General features: G+C 42.4%; 1 protein-coding gene across 1 annotated transcript in view; it reads left to right on the forward strand.

Moving 5' to 3' along the window:
- The window catches only part of C8H1orf87 (chromosome 8 C1orf87 homolog), a 30337-nt gene extending 16455 nt beyond the window's left edge, over nucleotides 1-13882 (forward strand). The window contains exons 7-11 of the mRNA XM_048859631.2: nucleotides 2012-2103; nucleotides 3761-3831; nucleotides 8593-8636; nucleotides 11474-11672; nucleotides 13215-13882. Coding sequence (XP_048715588.2) covers nucleotides 2012-2103; nucleotides 3761-3831; nucleotides 8593-8636; nucleotides 11474-11672; nucleotides 13215-13375 — 567 coding nt within the window. The 3' untranslated portion in view covers nucleotides 13376-13882. The remainder of the gene's footprint in view (nucleotides 1-2011; nucleotides 2104-3760; nucleotides 3832-8592; nucleotides 8637-11473; nucleotides 11673-13214) is intronic.
- The last annotated feature ends 5102 nt before the right edge of the window (nucleotides 13883-18984 follow it).

Below are 18984 nucleotides of genomic sequence, written 5' to 3' on the forward strand. Positions count from 1 at the left end.
GTTACCGCTCTGCAGTATCCCAACAGCAGTGATCCCATGTCTTTGTTAAGGTAAAAAACTGAAAGTGTGTGGAGAGGGAAGAGCTGAAGAGAGGGAGGGGTGAAAAGGCTAAAAGCTAAATCCTGGATTTGTTATACTTTGTGGCTTCTGTAAAGTTTAGAGCATTCCTATATGACACCCATGGGGTTAAAATAATAGAAAGACTTTAGAAAACAGTACATCATTTTGAATGATAAATGACGTGCCTCATGCCTACAGGTTGGCTCCTTGGAAATTCAGTGGTGAATCTGAGGTGAGTTTCTAAGCACAGTGAATGCTTGAGGCTTCATACCATTCAGGAGGCAGTAACGAGCAGTGGGCCATGGTGTCACAGATCTGAAAAAAGGAGGAAGGGACGAATTAGATGATCTGTGTTGAATGTTGTTCAGTTTGGGGGTATTCAACACAGAATTCTGAGCTCATCTGTTTTAAAAAATAGATTTATGAGTTATGTTTAAGAATTATTGTAGAGCTGGTTGGAAAATGGGATTTTTTTTTCTGCCGAAAATTTCAAGTTTTATCAAAAAACCAAAAACTGAACATGTCTGGCAGAAAACTGCCAAATCTGCTCAAACTTTGGGGTTTTCAGCTTTCCAATGACAAAACGAAAATGTTCCAGGAAATTGGATGCTTTCTGTGAAAACCTTCATTTACCTGAAAACCCATTTTCCATCCAAGAAATGGTTTTGAAGGAAAATTTTCAGCCAGACCTAATTCTTAATAAGATCTGCTGGTAATCTTTTTGCACAGTCACTTGATTCTGCTTGCAGAATTTGCACATGGAGTTTAACATGTTAGATGACTGCAGAGTCAGGCTCACAAGAAGAAAAGGCTCAGTCCTGGTCACAACTGCATATGGTCATTAATGATCTGGAGGATAGTGTGGATTGCATGCTCAGCAAGTTTGCAGATGACACTAAACTGGGAGGAGAGGTAGATACACTGGAGGGTAGGGATAGGATACAGAGGGACCTACACAAATTAGAGGATTGGGCCAAAAGAAATCTGATGAGGTTCAACAAGGACAAGTGTAGAGACCTGCATTTAGGACAGAAGAATCCCATGCAGTGCTACAGACTAGGGACCGAGTGGCTAGGCAGCAGTTCTGCAGAAAAGGACCTAGGGGTTACAGTGGACAAGAAGCTGGATATGAGTCAACAGTGTGCCCTTGTTGCCAAGAAGGCTAACAGCATTTTGAGCTGTATAAGTAGGAGCATTGCCAGCAGATTGAGGGATGTGATCGTTCCCCTCTATTCGACATTGGTGAGGCCTCATCTGGAGCACTGTGTCCAGTTTTGGGCCCCACACTACAAGAAGGATGTGGAAAAATTGGAAAGAGTCCAGAAGAGAGCAGCAAAAATGATTAGGGGGCTGGAGCACGTGATTTATGAGGAGAGGCTGAGGGAACTGGGATTATTTAGTCTGCAGAAGAAAAGAATGAGGGGGGATTTGATAGCTGCTTTCAACTACCTGAAAGGGGGTTCCAAAGAGGATGGATCTAGACTATTCTCAGTGGTAGCAGATGACAGAACGAGGAGTAATGGTCTCAAGTTGCAGTGGGGGAGTTTTAGCTTGGATATTAGGAAAAACTTTTTCACTAGGAGGGTGGTGAAACACTAGAATGCATTACCTAGGGAGGTGGTGGAATCTCCTTCCTTAGAAGTTTTTAAGGTCAGGCTTGACACAGCCCTGGCTGGGATGATTTAGTTGGGGATTGGTCCTGCTTTGAGCTGGGCGTTGGACTAGATGACCTCCTGAGGTCTCTTCCAACCGTAATCTTCTATGGTTCTATGATTCTATGTGTATATGCTGTTTTACTAGACTGTTTGAAAACACTTTGCCATGTATCTTTTATACCGGAGCTGATGGCTGTGATGTGCCCTGGATTTATAATAAAATCTGCTCCCCTCAGTTGCTTTGCTGAAGATAATGATACCCCAAATTTCAGTGGGAAATTTTATCTTGTTTCCAGATTGAGACCATTTGCCAGAAGCATAGACTAACTCCTTTATTGCTGGAAGCTTTGCTCAACAACCACAATTTGTGCAAACAAGGCAAAATACAGTAAGTTTTTAATACCATCCACACTTGATAATTCCTTCTAAAATAGACATTTGATTGCACAGGGTCAGCCTCGCACACAAGCTACAAAGTCAACTGCTCTGTGCGTGGGCTTCTCCCATCTCCCTGTTTTCAGGTGTGTCATGGAGACTTGCAATTCACAGGCTGGCCCAATCTTCGCTCTGGTAGAGACACTGAAATGGGAGATCACTCAGTGATTTTCCATATCCCCTTCCTGGGAGCTTGAGGTCCCACTCTTCGTTGGGAATCCCTGCCAGTTATAAGGTCAAAATCGGGTTGACTTTGGTCACAGATACAGGGTAGAGCTCCTCATAGCATGACTGGAAGGAAGAAACCAACCCAAAGCCCCTTTCACATCAGCAGAACTTAGGAGAACCTTACAACAAAATCAAAGTACCTTAGCCCATACGAGGCTAATTTGCCCTTATCCTGCAGCAAAGACCTTAACCTAACTGTAGAGGAGTCTTTGTATGGATTCTCGTGTCTTGATTTAGTAGGACTCTCTTGGCTCTCGGCAAAGCATGGACTTCTCAAGGCTTACCTTTCCGTGCTGTACAAGCCATCCATGCACGGTGTGAGATAGGGCACCTTCACTCCTATGACCTGCAGTGAAGAATTATATTTGTAAAGGATAAACTCTTCCACACACATACCATCTTTGGCTAAGGCCTTGTCTGTTAAATTAAAGCTATTTTGTTAAGGGCTTTAAACGCCACTTGCCCACAGACTGAATTACGTCTCTTTAGAGATTAAAAAATCCAATATAAATAAAATAAATCTAGGAAGCTGAATGCATGAATCATTGTTTTAGTATATACTGTCCATTCTAATCTGCAGTCCAATTGTGAAGTCATTCGGGGGGCTGTTTCTCAAGTAATTAGCAGGAATCTAGCTCTAAGCCACTTTCTGATTAAATGTGCTTAATCAATAAAACACCATGAGTGATTACAGTCACGTGAGATTAGCCTTGTTGAACAAAGCAGAACAAGTTATGTCCTCTCTGTAACTTGTCAAAAAGAAAAATGGGGGCTTGGAGGAGGAATGCCTGATATTTCTATGCAGATTTTTCTACCTCTCTTCTTTAATTTATTTTTCCTGGAGAAATGAGGGGATCAGTTCAGTTTCTGGAAGTTACAGGATTGGGGAGATAAAGCTTTTGTAGCACCACCAAAAAGCCACCTCAGGTTAACTAAACTGGTGGAAATCGGCATAGGTCTGTTAATTTCAACTCTCCCCACTGAGGATGTGGCCCATAAAGCAAAGTTTGTGTCCATCCTTTGTGTCAGTTATAGATAGATAGTATTTTTAAAAATCACAGAGCTCCAAAATGCACTGGCAAATACAGAGTCTGCCGTTTGGAAAATGTTGTCCTGAATGTGTAGCCAGTGTATCATGTGATGTATTACATTTATGTACACAAGCTAACCTTCATGCTGGTGATTGTGGTATGCTCTGCTGCATATTTATAATGTGATTTCTTTCTTTATTTCAAAAAACCTTTTCATAAATTTATTGTTTATTTTTAATGATGTCTCTGACCTTCATTACATAGATCTCAGAAGTCAGACTTTGGGGACTGTTTTGTTTGGGGGACTGTTTTCAAATATTATATTTCCTTTTAAAATGTTTGCACATGCAGGTGGAAGAAATTTGTGGAGTTGCTCAAGAAAGCTCATTCTGATGCGATTCGAAATTTGCCTGTTCCTTTGGGTAAGTGTCACTTTGGCTGTCACTTTAAATCACACCCATGAGATACCTTTTCCAAGACCAAAGATTCCTGAAATATCTTCATCCTACATAGTGAGCTTTTTCCCAACAAGTGTCCTGCTGTTGATAATGCCACCCTGTCAAAGTGCCATGCTGAGCATTGGCCTTGTTTTTAAGAAATGAAAAGGTCTCACAAGTCTGGAACTACAACAAAAAATCCCACAACCCACCACCACCAAAGCAAGTTCAGTAAATGTTTCTCTTCACTTTAAAGAGCAGTTCAATGTATAGTCTCCAAAGGAAAATTATGCGTAATAAATCCCCACTCCTGGATTCATTCTGACAGTACAGGAATTTCACTAGTTTGATGCATTCACCTGTTTGGCTGCATGTAATCTCTCTTTTTTTTCCAGTTTTTCCGGTTTTCCAGTTGCTGTTGTAGAATTTTCAACTTAGAGAAAATGAAGAAATAGTGCAGAGTATAGGCCAGACCTGAAGCTGGGATAAATTGATGTCACTCAAGTATCCTTAAGGGAGCTACCCTAATTTAAACCAGCTGAGAATCTGGCTCCATTATGATCAGAAAATAATTGTCATCCTGGCTTCAAAGAAGACATTGGGCTGTTACTCCACTGCCTGACACCTTATGTAGGCATTTACGCCAGTCCCAAGTGGGTGTAACCTGCTACCAAATCGTGAGAATATTTTACATTCACTTTGCATTGGTGCAAACAATAACACATGGTGCAGGTCAATGCAGAATCAGGCCCTTTCCATGCAGAGGTGCTGAGCAACTACGTAGACATCACTGGGAGCTGTTGGTGCTCTGCCCCTGTGAAAACAAGGCCCGTATTTACAATGGCAAAATAAATAGATTCATAGATCCTAAGGTCAGAAGGGATGATTATGATCATCTAGTCTGACCTTCTGCCCAACGCAGGCAACAGAATCTCATCCACCCACTCCTGCGAAAAACCTCACCTATGTCTGAGCTATTGAAGTTCTCAAATCATGGTTTAAAGACTTCAAGGAGCAGAGAATCCTCCAGCAAGTGACCTGTGCCCCATGCTACAGAGGAAGGCAAAAAACCTCCAGGGCCTCTTCCAATCTGCCCTGGAGGAAAATTCCTTCCTGACCCCAAATATGGCGATCAGCTAAACCCTGAGCATATGGGCAAGATTCACCAGCCAGATACTACAGAAAATTCTTTCCTGGGTAACTCAGATCCCACCCCATCTAACTTCCCATCACAGGCCATTAGGCCTATTTACCATGAATATTTAAAGATTTAAAGATTTTTGCTTTGAAATTTCAGATTCTTTCAAAGAGAAAAACCAGGATGAAGACAGAATTTTTTTTAAAAAAAGTGGAATGCTGTGTTTTCAAAATTTTTCAGGAGATGTTAATACCTCCTTATAGTTTGTCCTGTTTGGAAAAGCTATTTCCAAACTGTAGTGTGAAACAAAAATTATTCATTTAAAAAGACTTGAATAATATATAATATATAATTATTAATAATATAATATAAATAAATAATATAAAGTCTAGTTGAATAATTAGTGAAGATTGTCTCAAACCACAAAATTTATATCCCAATCCAGATTTTAAAACCCCAACATGTCTGGGATGTTTGTAAGGAGGGGTTTGGTTCAGCTAATGACTATTTGCAAAATTTGGATTCAGCTCCACGTTTAGATTTTGAATGTCCTGAAGGACCCTGATGCGTTAGGTAGGATCCATCATTTGGATTCAGGCCCAGCTTTAATAATGAATGTGTTTGCTTATACAGAGGCAGCTGGTTTTTGAGGCTACTTCTTTCTGCTTCTGGTTTTTCAAAGCTGAAATGAAGGCTGGATTGTGAGCTATTGACAGGGACACTACATTAATCTAATAATCTTTAGAAAGTGTTATGGGGTTTTTAATATTCACATGATGGCCAAACCCTGTGTTCAGCCAATCATAATCATAGCATAGGAGCATATTCAGGGTTCTAAGTTTGGACATGAACGTATAACCATCTGGTTGGAGACAAATCAGCTGTCTGTTGAACTATAAACACCCTTCATTCATAGTGATAATTCATCTTTCCTACCATTGAAATGTTATGCTGCAATCTATCTTGCTGTGCATAAATCAGTGTAATCTCCAAATAGATGGTTATTAAGCAGGTATTGGAAGAGAACTGATTTACAGTACTTAGCCAGAGAATCGTGTACAAGCGCTTGAATTTTAAGCTGTAACAGCGTAACTGTGAAAACACAGGGATGGGTTGAGCCTGTTAGGCATTGATCCCCTTGCATAGGGGACAGTTTACTGGTGTGCGTAGGTGTGGGGGACAGAGAGGAGAGAGCATGCCTGGATATAATCTCTTGATGGGGTGCAGTATGTGCAGTCCTTTGTAGTTGGCCAGCTCTGGAAAGTGAACACACCTGAACTAAAACTAGGGAAAAAACTGGCCTCTCCGAATCCTTGCACATTTTACATGTGCAGGATAGGACACATACAGCAGTAAAATAAAAGATGGTAACAGAGATTAGAAGCTGGGAATAGACACCACTGGTAACAAATTAGTGATAGGTACTCAGATGCCATGGTAATGAGTAGGATTTGAGAGGCTGAGCCAAATTCTGTCCTGAAGTGTGTCTATCACTGGAATTGCATGGGGTCATCACAGAATATGACACAGGGGAAGTGGGATACGTACAAAGGCCAGATTTTGCCTTAAAGAGAGGGGGAGAAAGAGGAGTTTTAACCCCACTCTTGGCTGCATTGTATGTCTGTCTATAATCTTGAATTTAAAAAAAAGTTCCCATAAAATTATACGAAAGGCAATGAAGCGAGGCACAGAATTCACCAATGCAAAGTATTGAGATAGATGAGGGTTATGAGACAGTCGACTGCCTTTGTATTCAGTGTACCTGGAAAACTGTGTAACAAAATGAGGGTTTGAGCCAGTTCCCCCCACAGAGAAGGGAATATATCTGGTAAAAGTAGGGAAAAGAATTTTTATGATTCCTTATGATTTTTTTTAAATTAACATGAAAACTCTATCCTTCTCCACCCACTCCAACACCTAAACGCCTGATCCTGCACTCATATAAATCCAATGTAAATCCATAGTGATTCCATGGTGTTAGGTGGAGTCAGTATGGATTTATATATGTGTAACTGGTAGCAGAATCTGGCTCTGGAGACTTTAGGAGCATATGGAACCCTAAAGTGTGGCAGGTGCTGTTTGGAAAATGGTATTCACAGAGCCCAGCTGGTAGCCACAGCTGAAATCTGCATAATCAAAATCTTCAGATTCAGCTGCCTTGCCTGGTTTCATTTCCATGGAAACAGATGCAAGACTGTAGAAAATTATGTACAGGTGTTTCCATTAAAAGGTCATTGTTCGCCAACAGCTATAACACAATGGTAACTGACATGCCTCAGTTAGTTCCCTGTATTTAGAACAGGAAATGGTGGCCATCTCTTAGATATCACTGGGTAGTAATTTTTGGCAAATGCTGCTGTTTCATTAATGGCAACCTCTGTGGGCGCTTTATTATCACACTGTTTCTACAGTATCCAGGCAACATTTAGATGTGTTTTGGCCCATATCTTTGTGCCCTCCTCTACCTTTCTACCCAAAGCAACCTTGCATAAACTCCTAGTTCTGACATAATTTCCTTCAAATGGGTCTGCCAACCATCGTTCTGTTAGGACTAGCTAGGAAATGGAATGTTTCTCTGACAGGAAACATTGACATTCCAAAGTTAGGTTTCATCCTGAATCGGCCCAGAAAGTGGAAATATTGGAAAACTTCACTGGATGAAACGTGGCAGAATATTTCAGATCAGAAATCTCAAAATGAAGCCTTTAAACACGGCAACATATTTTGTTTTAGTTCTCATGATTGGAAAATTACAAACAATGTTGTCCACATTGCTGTGTCCTCACCCAAAATGTTGATGAAGCCATGTTTCCAGAAGGAATATTTTTGCGTGAAATTTTTTGACCAGCTTCACTTACTCCAAAACATCAACACAATTCTGACTGCTTCCTTGCTGAAGTTCACTCGGCTTGAGCTGTAACCTACCTACTTTACATCAGTTGGAACGTAACTGCCTGCAAAGCGTTTTGTGGTTGCTTTGCATGAAAGATACCATACAATTGACCAGTTGTGTTTCTGCTGTGATTGGCTGCAGCAAGACTGGATTCCTGTGTGACCCACTTGCGTAGGGGGAGGGATTTCTCACCATAAGCTGAAGGTGCTCTGTAGAGACTGCTCCAACCCCGTTGCTGGAGAATCCTTCAAAGTCCTTACCCACACAGGGATCCCCTCCAGAGATACTCACTGAATTCACGGAGTTGGTGCATGACCACCTCACTTGCACAGCAGAACAGAACTGGTTCTCAACAGTGGGGGAAGCTTTTGCCTTTGAGAGAAGTTAACTTACTAGAGTGGTTGAAAAACTAAAAGTAGCACTTTCGTTCCCCGCACAATGGTGGGCAAATTGAGTATCGAGATCATCAGTAACAGCCAGGCCAGTTGGGCATTTGCTCATATTTTAAAAATGTACTTGAAAGTGTGTATTGCTCTAAGTGTTGGTGACATAGTCCTTCATGTTTATTCAAGCCCTGATCCAGTGCTTGAGTGAGGTTATTTCCATTAACTTCAATGAGCATTGCATCAGGCTCATCGTTTCCAAAACCCATCGTTGTGATTATTTTTATGGAGCACGTAGATGCAAGAAATTCTTACGAATGTTTCCATTTTAGGGGAATTCAAAGAGGAAATCAGCGATGATGTGGCTGCCCGTCTGGTATGTTCAATAGAACGGATATAGGCAAATAGCTGATAAGTATCTTTGGTTGGTATGTTACAGATGATCTTTTATATAAGGGTCTCTGCAACGGAGAAGGCAAGTCTGTAACTTGTTTTTTCTTAATTAATAAACCAAATATTAATATCCAGTCAACAGCATGGGCCAGATCCTGTGCCTTCGGAAGTCAATGGTTTTTCCTGTGCCTAAATACCCTAAAACTCAGCCCAGCAAAGCACCGAAGTGCATGTGTAACTTTAACATATGAGTACTCCCGTTGGCTTCAGTGGAATGACTTTCATGCTTAAAGGTGCACAAGTTAGTGAATTGGGGCCTTATGACTTAACGAGAAAGGACATCCCCAGTCTTTCCTTTGTGTTCCCATTTAACATTGATATGAAGCTTACTTTTCTGGGGCCTGGTGCACAGCCATTTAGAATCTTTGACTTTCCCATTGGAATTCTGTCATGCTGCAGCTAGGTGCAACTGACCACATGGAAAATAACAATATACTGGCTCTTATTAAAGTAAGGAGTGGTCATGATGTTAGTGTCAATGTCTTAAGGTCATTGTGTGTGAGAGATAATGATCTTCACCCACAGATGACAGGATTTGAAATGTAAATCTAATGGACTGAGAAGAGCCTTTGTTTCTGGTAGCCATTTCGAAGAAACTGTTATTTTCCCAGTATTTTGCCTTAAGGTTCCAACAGAAATGAAAACATTGTTTTTCAGTTAAGGAATTTAGCAAAATTGAGATGTACTGGTGAAAATGTGCTACATAAGAGCTAGCTATTTTTGTTATTATTTATTATTATTTAAAGTGACCCAGCCTCTCTCTATATTTGCTTCCTGCTGTAAAACACTTCAGAAAATAATATCAATATTGGCAGCTCACGTGAAAGGAAATAATGACAAAATCCCCTCTGTCTTGGCTTGAGAGCTGTCTTCTGACTACTATTGCAAGTGAGGTTGTGGAAAAGTGCAGTGATGCTACATGGTTTAACGGCTGATAGTCAAAGCTAGACAAATTCAGAGTGGAAAGAAAGCATATATTGTTAACAGTGCGGGTAATTAACCACTGGAACAACTTACCAAGGGTGATGGTGGATTCTCCATCACTGACAATTGTTAAATCAAGATTGGATATTTTATTAAAAGATCTGCTCTAGGAATTATTTTGGGGAAGTTCCCTGGCCTGTGTTATACAGCACGTCAGACTAGATTATCACAATGGTCCCTGCTGGCCTTGGAATTGATGAATCTATGAAAAAATACCTGCTCCTTGGTAAGAAATGGAGTAATCACAGCTCAGCTTCCTTAACCCATCCCTTCATGACTATCAATTGACAGAGAGGAGAATGCCTGTGGGAAGGGAGAGCTCCAGGGTCACTGGGTTTCATCCCAGGACAGGGGATTTTTTTTGTTGCTTTGTTTTTAATTTTCTTGTGATTTAATATTTGGTCATCAAGGTGATTTCAATGAGATTTAGGCACCTAAACATCTTTAAGGATCTGGGCTCCATAATCCATATTTAAGAACTTCACTGTGGGTTTAGGAGCCTATCTTTACACTCCCAGGTTTGAAAAGTTTTGGCCCATTATTCCTTGAGGGTAAACACTTGCTGGGCTGTGTTTCTGCTGAAGCCTCTACCAGCTGGCAAGGATGTCTTAAGGGTATCCAGACTTGGAAATTGCCCTGACTCGGCCTTTGGTGGTCAGCAGTCAGTGCAGCGCACCAGTGCATACCCTGGAAGCATAGACAAAGGCTACTGACTGGGCAGAAGTCAACCTCAGTTAGTGATTCCAACCCCCCCTCATCTACATGTGCGGGGTCAGCACAAGTGCAGCTTCAGCAATGGCTGAGTTGGGGCTATTTCCGGAGGTAGACAACACTCTAGACCAAGCCCACGACTGTGGTGTTCATAGCTGCCTTAAACACAAAAGTATTCTGTGGTTGCCATTTACCCAGCATGACACTGTCGCTAATAGTTTTAATCTTAAGTTTCCATTTAAATTTCTTAGTAGCGACTTGTGATTGAACAGCAGGGACTTAATTTTCTTTGTACTCGCCATTGACTGAAAAGAATTCTCGTGTGGAGGAAACCGCTGCTTTAGACCCCATACAGTGCTACCAGTTACTCCGTAGGCCTCATTCTTTCACTTGGCACCATACCATGGATTACTGTGAGTGGGGACCTTTCTGGCATAACAAATTGCTTTTATGGCACCCCTAGTGGAAACAGGATGCTAATTAGCCATTCATCATGAGACTCCGCCATTCAGAGGAATACTTGCTGAAGGAAAAGAGAGGAACTTCACAGATAACTTTAAAAACAGCCATTGTCTGAACTGTTAAAATGGGGAGAGGGTGGTCAAAGAAAAAAACTGAATTTGACGAATTTGTTCAGTAGCCAGGGAAGAGGCAGGAACTGAGGGAAGGGAACAGAGTTGGCAAACGTATGCTGGCTGTCTTCAGGTCACAGCTCTAAACTATGGTGAGTAGGCTTGAAAATAACCTGTTGTGCCAACTATGCACTGTAGCTAATCACTGAAATGCAATGCACTGGCAACTGTCCTAGTGAAGTGGGGAAGCTGGTTATCAGAAAACCCATTAAGTGAGTTCTGGGCAATGATGGGAACTTGTTACATTTTTTCTTTTAAGTAAGGATGGTCAGACTGAGAAGGAGGAGTGTACCCTTGTGGTGGCGTCACACCAGCCTAGGGAGATCTGTTGTACCTCAGTTCTCCTCTCCCTGGGATCAACTCTATCTTCCCTCTGTAGAAAACTATTCGTGGTAAGTCTTTGATTCACACTGATCAGGCCTTTCCTTTGCAGGAAAACACCAAAGAGCATGAAATTCTTGCTTACAAGACTTGGTCTCGAAACTATCCTGCCACTGAAGGAAAAGAAAGACCAGTGATCCAGTCTTTCTTCAGTCCGACTGACTCCAGTGACTCTGAAGAGCAGGAGGCCTGGATAGACCGGTTCAGAAAACTAGAAAGAGCTCTTTATTTGTGTGATATAAAAAACACAGGTAATGTTTTAAAAGACAGCCTGTAGACTTTACTCAATGGACCACCCACATGAGTAAGGGATCAGAGCTATTATTTGAAAGTAATTTGCTTTCTAAAACACTCAAGGTCAGAGGGATGTCAGTCTGGGTTCTATTCCCTGCTCCACTATGAACTACTTGCATGACACTGGGCAAGTCACTGAAAGTCTCTGTGACTTATTTTCCTTATATGTACAATAGAGCTAATAATACTGCCCAATGTCAGATGGGTGCTGGGTGCACTTGAATATTCTGCCAGTGACTGCCGTAGGAATGCCTGTGAATAAATACATCTCAAAAGAAAAATATTAATGACTATTGAAGCCAGAAGGAAGGGTCTGAAAGTCAGGAGGGTCATATTCTGCTCTTGGGTGCACATATGTGGCTCCTTTGGCTTTACAAGTTACCTGCTGTCATCTCCATTGTAGTTTCTCCCTGCCACCAACCAGATGTCCTCCTGATAGATCCACTTAGCTCCTTGGCTAGTTCCCAGCTTGAGGGAGGGCTGAAGAACTGACAACAGGGTGAAGTGGGCAGGCTAAGGACAAGGGTTGTTGCCAGTAGGCAAGAGGGGTTTTGCACCAGTAACAGATTCCCATCCACACTGCCTAGTGCCCAAATGGCCTGCCTCCTCCTAACATAGCCTCCCCTCCTGGCTGAGCCTTAATGTTTAAGAACTGGCCAATCTCCAAGCTGTTAAATACCTGATGCTTAGCCAGTGTCCTCAGGATTAATGTATAGACATTTGCCAGGCAACAACTGTATCATAACAGAGACTGTACATAACAACATACCTCTCTTTCACTTTTGGTCACACAAACACCCCCGCCCCCACCCCCCCAATAAAGAAAGAATTTCACTGGCACAGTTAGGCAGGGCAGGAAAAGGCAAAGACTCAACCATTCCCTTTTGGTGACTAGTCCGCAGTGGTTTGTTTGTTGGTTATTCCCTGGCTCTGAATGTTCAATAATTTCCTATCCAGGGAGTGTATTGTGATTTTCCATAGATTTCTCTGTTTCACCTTGTTTTTTGCTAAACATATGCTCTTGGTCTGCTATGAGACCTTTCTGTAACTTCCCCACCTTCATATGAATCACACTCCACAGTGCTCAAAGATGAGCTTGAATCAAATGTGCTAACATTTAGGCTTCTTCCCTGTGCTGTCTGCTTGGGTCCGATCACTTCTATCTGATGGAACAGGATATTCACCTGGCTCCCATCACACAGTATCTGAGCTCTGCAGGTTTTACCAAAGTCCTCTTTGGTTTGGTGGACTTTGGCTTTTTGGCAAAATGAAGTACATGCTTTGAGTACATGCTAAGTAACAATTTACTATGATGGCTTCTTTCATGCCTCTTTGACCCTCCTATAAATGGGGAATCTATAACCTTTATGGTATTTGGGAACCATATTCTAATAAGGAACAAGAGTCATCAAAGTGTTTGATTTTTGCTGAAGGAAATGAGTTGATAATCTGTAGAAAAATGAACCAGGTTTTTTTAAAGTCTTTTTTTTAAAATGTAGGCATGCTGGAAAAGGAAAAAGCAAAGCGTCTAATCCACAACTACAACCTCATCTATGATCTATCTCTGAGTCCTCTGAAAATTGATCAAGCTTTCCGAAACTTCCGCTCCGGAGAAAACATGCCATTGCAGCCGGTGCTGCAGTATTTAAAAGAGTTGTAACAAATACTTACTGTACCATTCTCATAAGTTCCGTTTTTCACCCAATGACAAATTTCTCACAGACTGAACATTGGTGATGTGCTAATTACTACATCATGTTAATAACTCTCCATACTCTAGAAAAGAGGAAGCAAAAACAGAAACAGCTGCATCTTATACCTGAGTGAAATGTTAATAAAGTTGCTGGGTTTGAAATAAAACTAAATGGCCATGTAGAGTCAGAGCTCTGTCTCTGATACTTAGAGATGAGCTCAAGCTTCAGAATTCAGAGACTGATGTAGTTCTGGACTTCTAACCCCAAAGCCTGAGAATATCTGGATTGGAATTCTGGATCCACTCATTATAAAGATAGCAATATTTGGATGAAGGGCTACATCTGGATTTTGAACACTGTTGATTATGGTGATAAAATTGATAGATGATTTCAGTGAGATTTTAAATCAAGAAAATGGGAAAGTTGTCACTCTTAAGAACATCCACCTGTTTGAAAGATTCTACTGGTTCTAAAGGAATTCTCTATCTTCATAACTGAGAACGCTCTCTAGAACTGATAGACTGGTAGAGTGGTAGATACGCTGGAGGGGAGGGATAGGATACAGAAAGACCTAGACAAATTGGAGGATTGGGCCAAAAGAAATCTGATGAGGTTCAATAAGGATAAGTGCAGGGTCCTGCACTTAGGACGGAAGAACCCAATGCACAGCTACAGACTAGGGACCGAATGGCTAGGCAGCAGTTCTGCGGAAAAGGACCTAGGGGTGACAGTGGACGAGAAGCTGGATATGAGTCAGCAGTGTGCCCTTGTTGCCAAGAAGGCCAATGGCATTTTGGGATGTATAAGTAGGGGCATAGCGAGCAGATCGAGGGACGTGATCGTTCCCCTCTATTCGACATTGGTGAGGCCTCATCTGGAGTACTGTGTCCAGTTTTGGGCCCCACACTTCAAGAAGGATGTGGATAAATTGGAGAGAGTCCAGCGAAGGGCAACAAAAATGATTAGGGGACTGGAACACATGAGTTATGAGGAGAGGCTGAGGGAGCTGGGATTGTTTAGCCTGCAGAAGAGAAGAATGAGGGGGGATTTGATAGCTGCTTTCAACTACCTGAAAGGGGGTTCCAAAGAGGATGGCTCTAGACTGTTCTCAATGGTAGCTGATGACAGAACAAGGAGTAATGGTCTCAAGTTGCAGTGGGGGAGGTTTAGATTGGATATTAGGAAAAACTTTTTCACTAAGAGGGTGGTGAAACACTGGAATGCGTTACCTAGGGAGGTGGTAGAATCTCCTTCCTTAGAGGTTTTTAAGCTCAGGCTTGACAAAGCCCTGGCTGGGATGATTTAACTGGGAATTGGTCCTGCTTTGAGCAGGGGGTTGGACTAGATGACCTTCTGGGGTCCCTTCCAACCCTGATATTCTATGATTCTATGATTCTATGACTCTTTCAAACCAGTGAGACTTTTTAAGCACATCCACCGTGGGTCATTCAAGCAGGGCTATAAACTATAGTCTTCATATATTAGCATTGCAGAAAATAGCCCAAAACTGACCCTGAAGACTCACCTAAGTGCTTTAATGATTTTATTGTCCTTAGCTTCCTCTTCTGCAACCCCAACCCCTCTCCCTAATGATGTCTCCTGTTCTTGTCTTTACTCTAGGGACAAATTCCGAAAACCTTACTTAGCATGGGCCTCAATTCAGGAAAACCTTTAAGTACATGGTGTAAACTTTAAGCACATGCTTAAGTCCCATTCACTTTAATGGGACTTAAACACATGCTGAAAGTTAAGCATGTGTTTAAGCGCCCATACCAAAGAGGGATGTTTTACAGGGTCAGGTCAGCACATATTCCACGAACAGTCACCAAAGTGAGTGGGATACTGTGCTTTTGGGAGTATGCATTAGACTTGGTAGTGAGCGGCTGCAGCATCATGCCCATAGATTGTAAACTCTTTGGGGTGGGGAATCTGCAGAGCATCTTACACATCAATGGTGCTAAATAGATAGTCATAATAACAGGTTGCATAGCTGCTGTTCTGCTTAATTCATAACATGGTGGTGAAGTGTGTGATGTTTCCTAGGGCAGGAGCTAACAGTAACATTCTTTATCTGCATAAAGTTTAATGTGTGTCATTATTAGGGTGTGACATTTACATTTAAGATTAAATGGTGGGATTTTCAAATAAGTTTAGGGGAGTTAGGTGCCCAACTCTCATTCAATTCCAGTGGGATTTGGAACATCTTAGCCTAAAAGCTTGTGGGTCAGAACTGAAAGAAATGAAGTTACTAATATTGAAATTACTTGGGATGCACAATATATCGTAGAGTCTGGTATTCAGTGTTATAAAGCCGTGTTAGACCCTGAATTTACAACTGTAACTCTATCTTCCCTGCTTTAAAACGCAGATGTTCTTGTCCCATGGGGAGTACCTCTAGTTCGTATGAAAATGTACATGTTCTGTTGTGAAGCTATGTGATGTTCTCATCTGAGAAATAGGTTTTCTTAAAACCTTATGCTTGAGCAATTGTCTACCTGTGTTTCTGTGCTGTGTACTTTGAAAAACGGGTTTCGTCTTTTTGCTTTATAGAGTGTCAATCCAGGAGAGGTCTGAGTGCCGGACACTCAGTGTAGCCTTGGGAAAGCTTGGAATTGGGCTAGTCTGTGAACCTGTTGCTCAATCTTAGCCTCTGCAATGACTCATGTGGATAGTGCTCTCCCATAAGGAAGGGGTTCATAATTTGGCCCATAGAAATTAGAGGTGGAAGAGACCTAGGCCCAGATTCTTTTAAAGGCTTTTAAGCATTGTTCTGCTCTGCGTTGCAAGGTCTATGTGACTTAAATAGCAGATTCCCGTTTTCAGAAGTGACTTAGGCACTTAGCCATTTAAGTCACCTGGGCCTTGTATTGCTGAGTGGAGCAATGCCTAAATACCTTTACAAATCTGGGCCCTAGAGCCTAATTCTGGTCTTTATTAGACTGGTGTAAATCAGGAGTAGCTCCACAGGCAGTAACAAAATTACACTGTGTAACTGAGATCGGCACCACCCTGGTAAAGTCCATTATCATGTCAGCCTCAGTTTGTCCCATACACTTTGTTCTCCATTCTTTGTCTCAGTCTTGTTTAATGGGTCAGATGATGGGTCTCAAGTGCTGGGAAATCATTGCTCTGGCTCAGGGTATCGCAAACTTTATTGCACTGCGACCCCTGAGCCCTGCTTCCCCAGGTAGGGGGGTAGAGGGGCCACAGGTCAAGCCCTGCCACCCCAGGTGGAGGCAGAGGGGGCTGCAGCGGGTTGGGGTGGATCAGGTCCCAGCAAGTCTAATACTGGCCCTGGCGACCCCATTAAAATGGGGTCGCAACCAACTTTGGGGTCCTGACCCACAGTTTCAGAACCGCTGCTCTGGCACATAGATCTCCTCATTCAATAATTTTCCTTGATATCCAACCTACATTTCCCTCGCTTAGTGTACACTGTAGGGCTCCTGGGCCATCCTAAAGGATTCCTCTCCCTACATGGTGTTTGTATCTTTCATATACTTCTAAGATTTCCTCGTTAGTCACTCCCTGCAGGACCATTAATCACTGTGAATTCCCAGTCTGGAGGTCGCAGTTACATAGTTCCTTCTAACAGGCAGCTGACATGTAGCAATTAAGACAGTTGAACATAGAAATAACAAGTCTGAGGCTCCCACAGATCTCCATCCCTCACTTTTCATACTTCAGGGGCCAGCATCTCTGCAGCTTGTACTACTCAGCAGGCTTTATGCTCTATCCACCAGTTGCATTACAGTGGCTCTTACCCCAGTTGCAACTGGTGGAGGGGCGGGAGGGGGGGCTACCCAGCTCCCTTCACTCCCTTCCACTTCATCTCTTCTCTGTAGGACGACCTGCATTCTTCCCCATTTCATCTCTCCACTTCCTGGCTACAGCAGTGCCCCCTCCTCATTTGTGCACCTCCTTTTCCTCCTGCCCCCCGACAGATCCTTTCCTCCATTTCCCCTTCTCCCTCCCTACCTGGTGTGCAGGATCAGGCCCTGTTAAAGTATATGATCCATGCTGCAGGCAGCCAGTTCCTGCTTCAGTTGGCACATTTACTCCTGTTCCTTGAAGAGTTGCACAGGCATTTGGCCTCACGACTCTTGACTTTTGTGTGCATCGTATGGCCATGAAAACAAGAATTACTTTGCTTAATTTCTCTCCTTTTTGCCCATCATCACTGAGCCCGATCCAACTCCCACCGATGTCATCGGCTGCAGCACCTCTAACTTTAAATGAGGCCTCTCTTTAGACTGGTGTCTTGCTTCATTGATGGTATTTAGATCACACTGTAGGAAATAATAAATGTTTTTAAATTGGGTTTACAAATTACAGTCACAAACATTATTCAGGAAGGATTTGACTGCAGACACCAGACACATCTTGACAGACCAAAGGGCCATTTTATGTCCATTTTTAATGCTAATATTTCTATTCCTTTCATTTTGCTGCACACTCTCTTTCCCTGCCATCTCCAGTATTTTTAGGGCAGTCCTTACCCTCCGAAGCACTTCACACGAGTTACTTTTACTCACCACTGAAATGTAGCCATTGCTGGGGTGAAAGATAGTAGCTGATTAGCAGCCCTACAGATCATCTTATAAACATATACCCCTGTGCTTCAGGGTATAAGCCAAGCTTTGAGAGTTAGAAAGAGACTGCTCTTGTGGGCAGGTCATTCGATCACTTCCTTCTCCAATTTTTTGTGCCTTCTTTTGAAGCAGCTGCTCTTGGCCACTGTCAGAGACAGGAGATGGACCACTGGTCTGATTAATTCTGGACATTTCTTTTTTGCTATATGGGGAATGAAGAATCCTGTATCCAGTTGAAACTGCAAGGGGAAGTTCAATGGGCAGGAATCTGCACGTTGCGCAGGGCTATTCAGAAAGTGATGGCAAGATTTCACTGGCACCCTGAGCCCATATTTCAAATGTGGGTACATAAGGGGAGGTTTCCGTTTTTTTCATTTATGAGCCTAATTTGGATTTCCTAAAACTAGAGAGGGGTTTGAACAAAAACCTCTGAGCTAAAAACCTTGCACTATTGAGGCAGTGAGCGTCCGGTCTGGCCCTGACCTCTGCCGCTGACGTATAAATGCCGAAGTGTAAAAATGTGGCCCTACTGCAAACTCTTTCTCTTTCTCTTTCTCTGTCATTAGCAGATGAGTCTTTGGCATCCCTCCCCTTTGATGTGGAGCATATGTTCTAAAGATGCTTTAAAGTCACAGAGGCCCATGCAGGCCAATCTGCTAAGACCCAGATATGGGACACAGTCCTTAAAAGCCCTAGGTTGCCTGTAAAGAAGTGACCCAAAATAAGTGACACACCAAACAACAACAACAACAAAATGCTTTGTTGGGGGAGTTAGCTGGGGGGCGGGAGGGAGCTTGAGCATTATATGGGCTTCACCTTTTAACATTGGTAACTCTTTCACATGGATCCAGCACATTTAACGGTTTTTAAACCACTGCTCAAACACTCTTAAATCCACATGACCTAACTAGCTTTTGCATACTTAACTCATATGCCCTTGTGTCAACTCATTGCTTTTCTTTATCCACCCAAGAGGGGGGATC

This window comes from Caretta caretta, chromosome 8 (assembly GCF_965140235.1).
Source record: "Caretta caretta isolate rCarCar2 chromosome 8, rCarCar1.hap1, whole genome shotgun sequence".
In the NCBI taxonomy this organism is placed as follows: Eukaryota; Metazoa; Chordata; order Testudines; family Cheloniidae; genus Caretta; species Caretta caretta.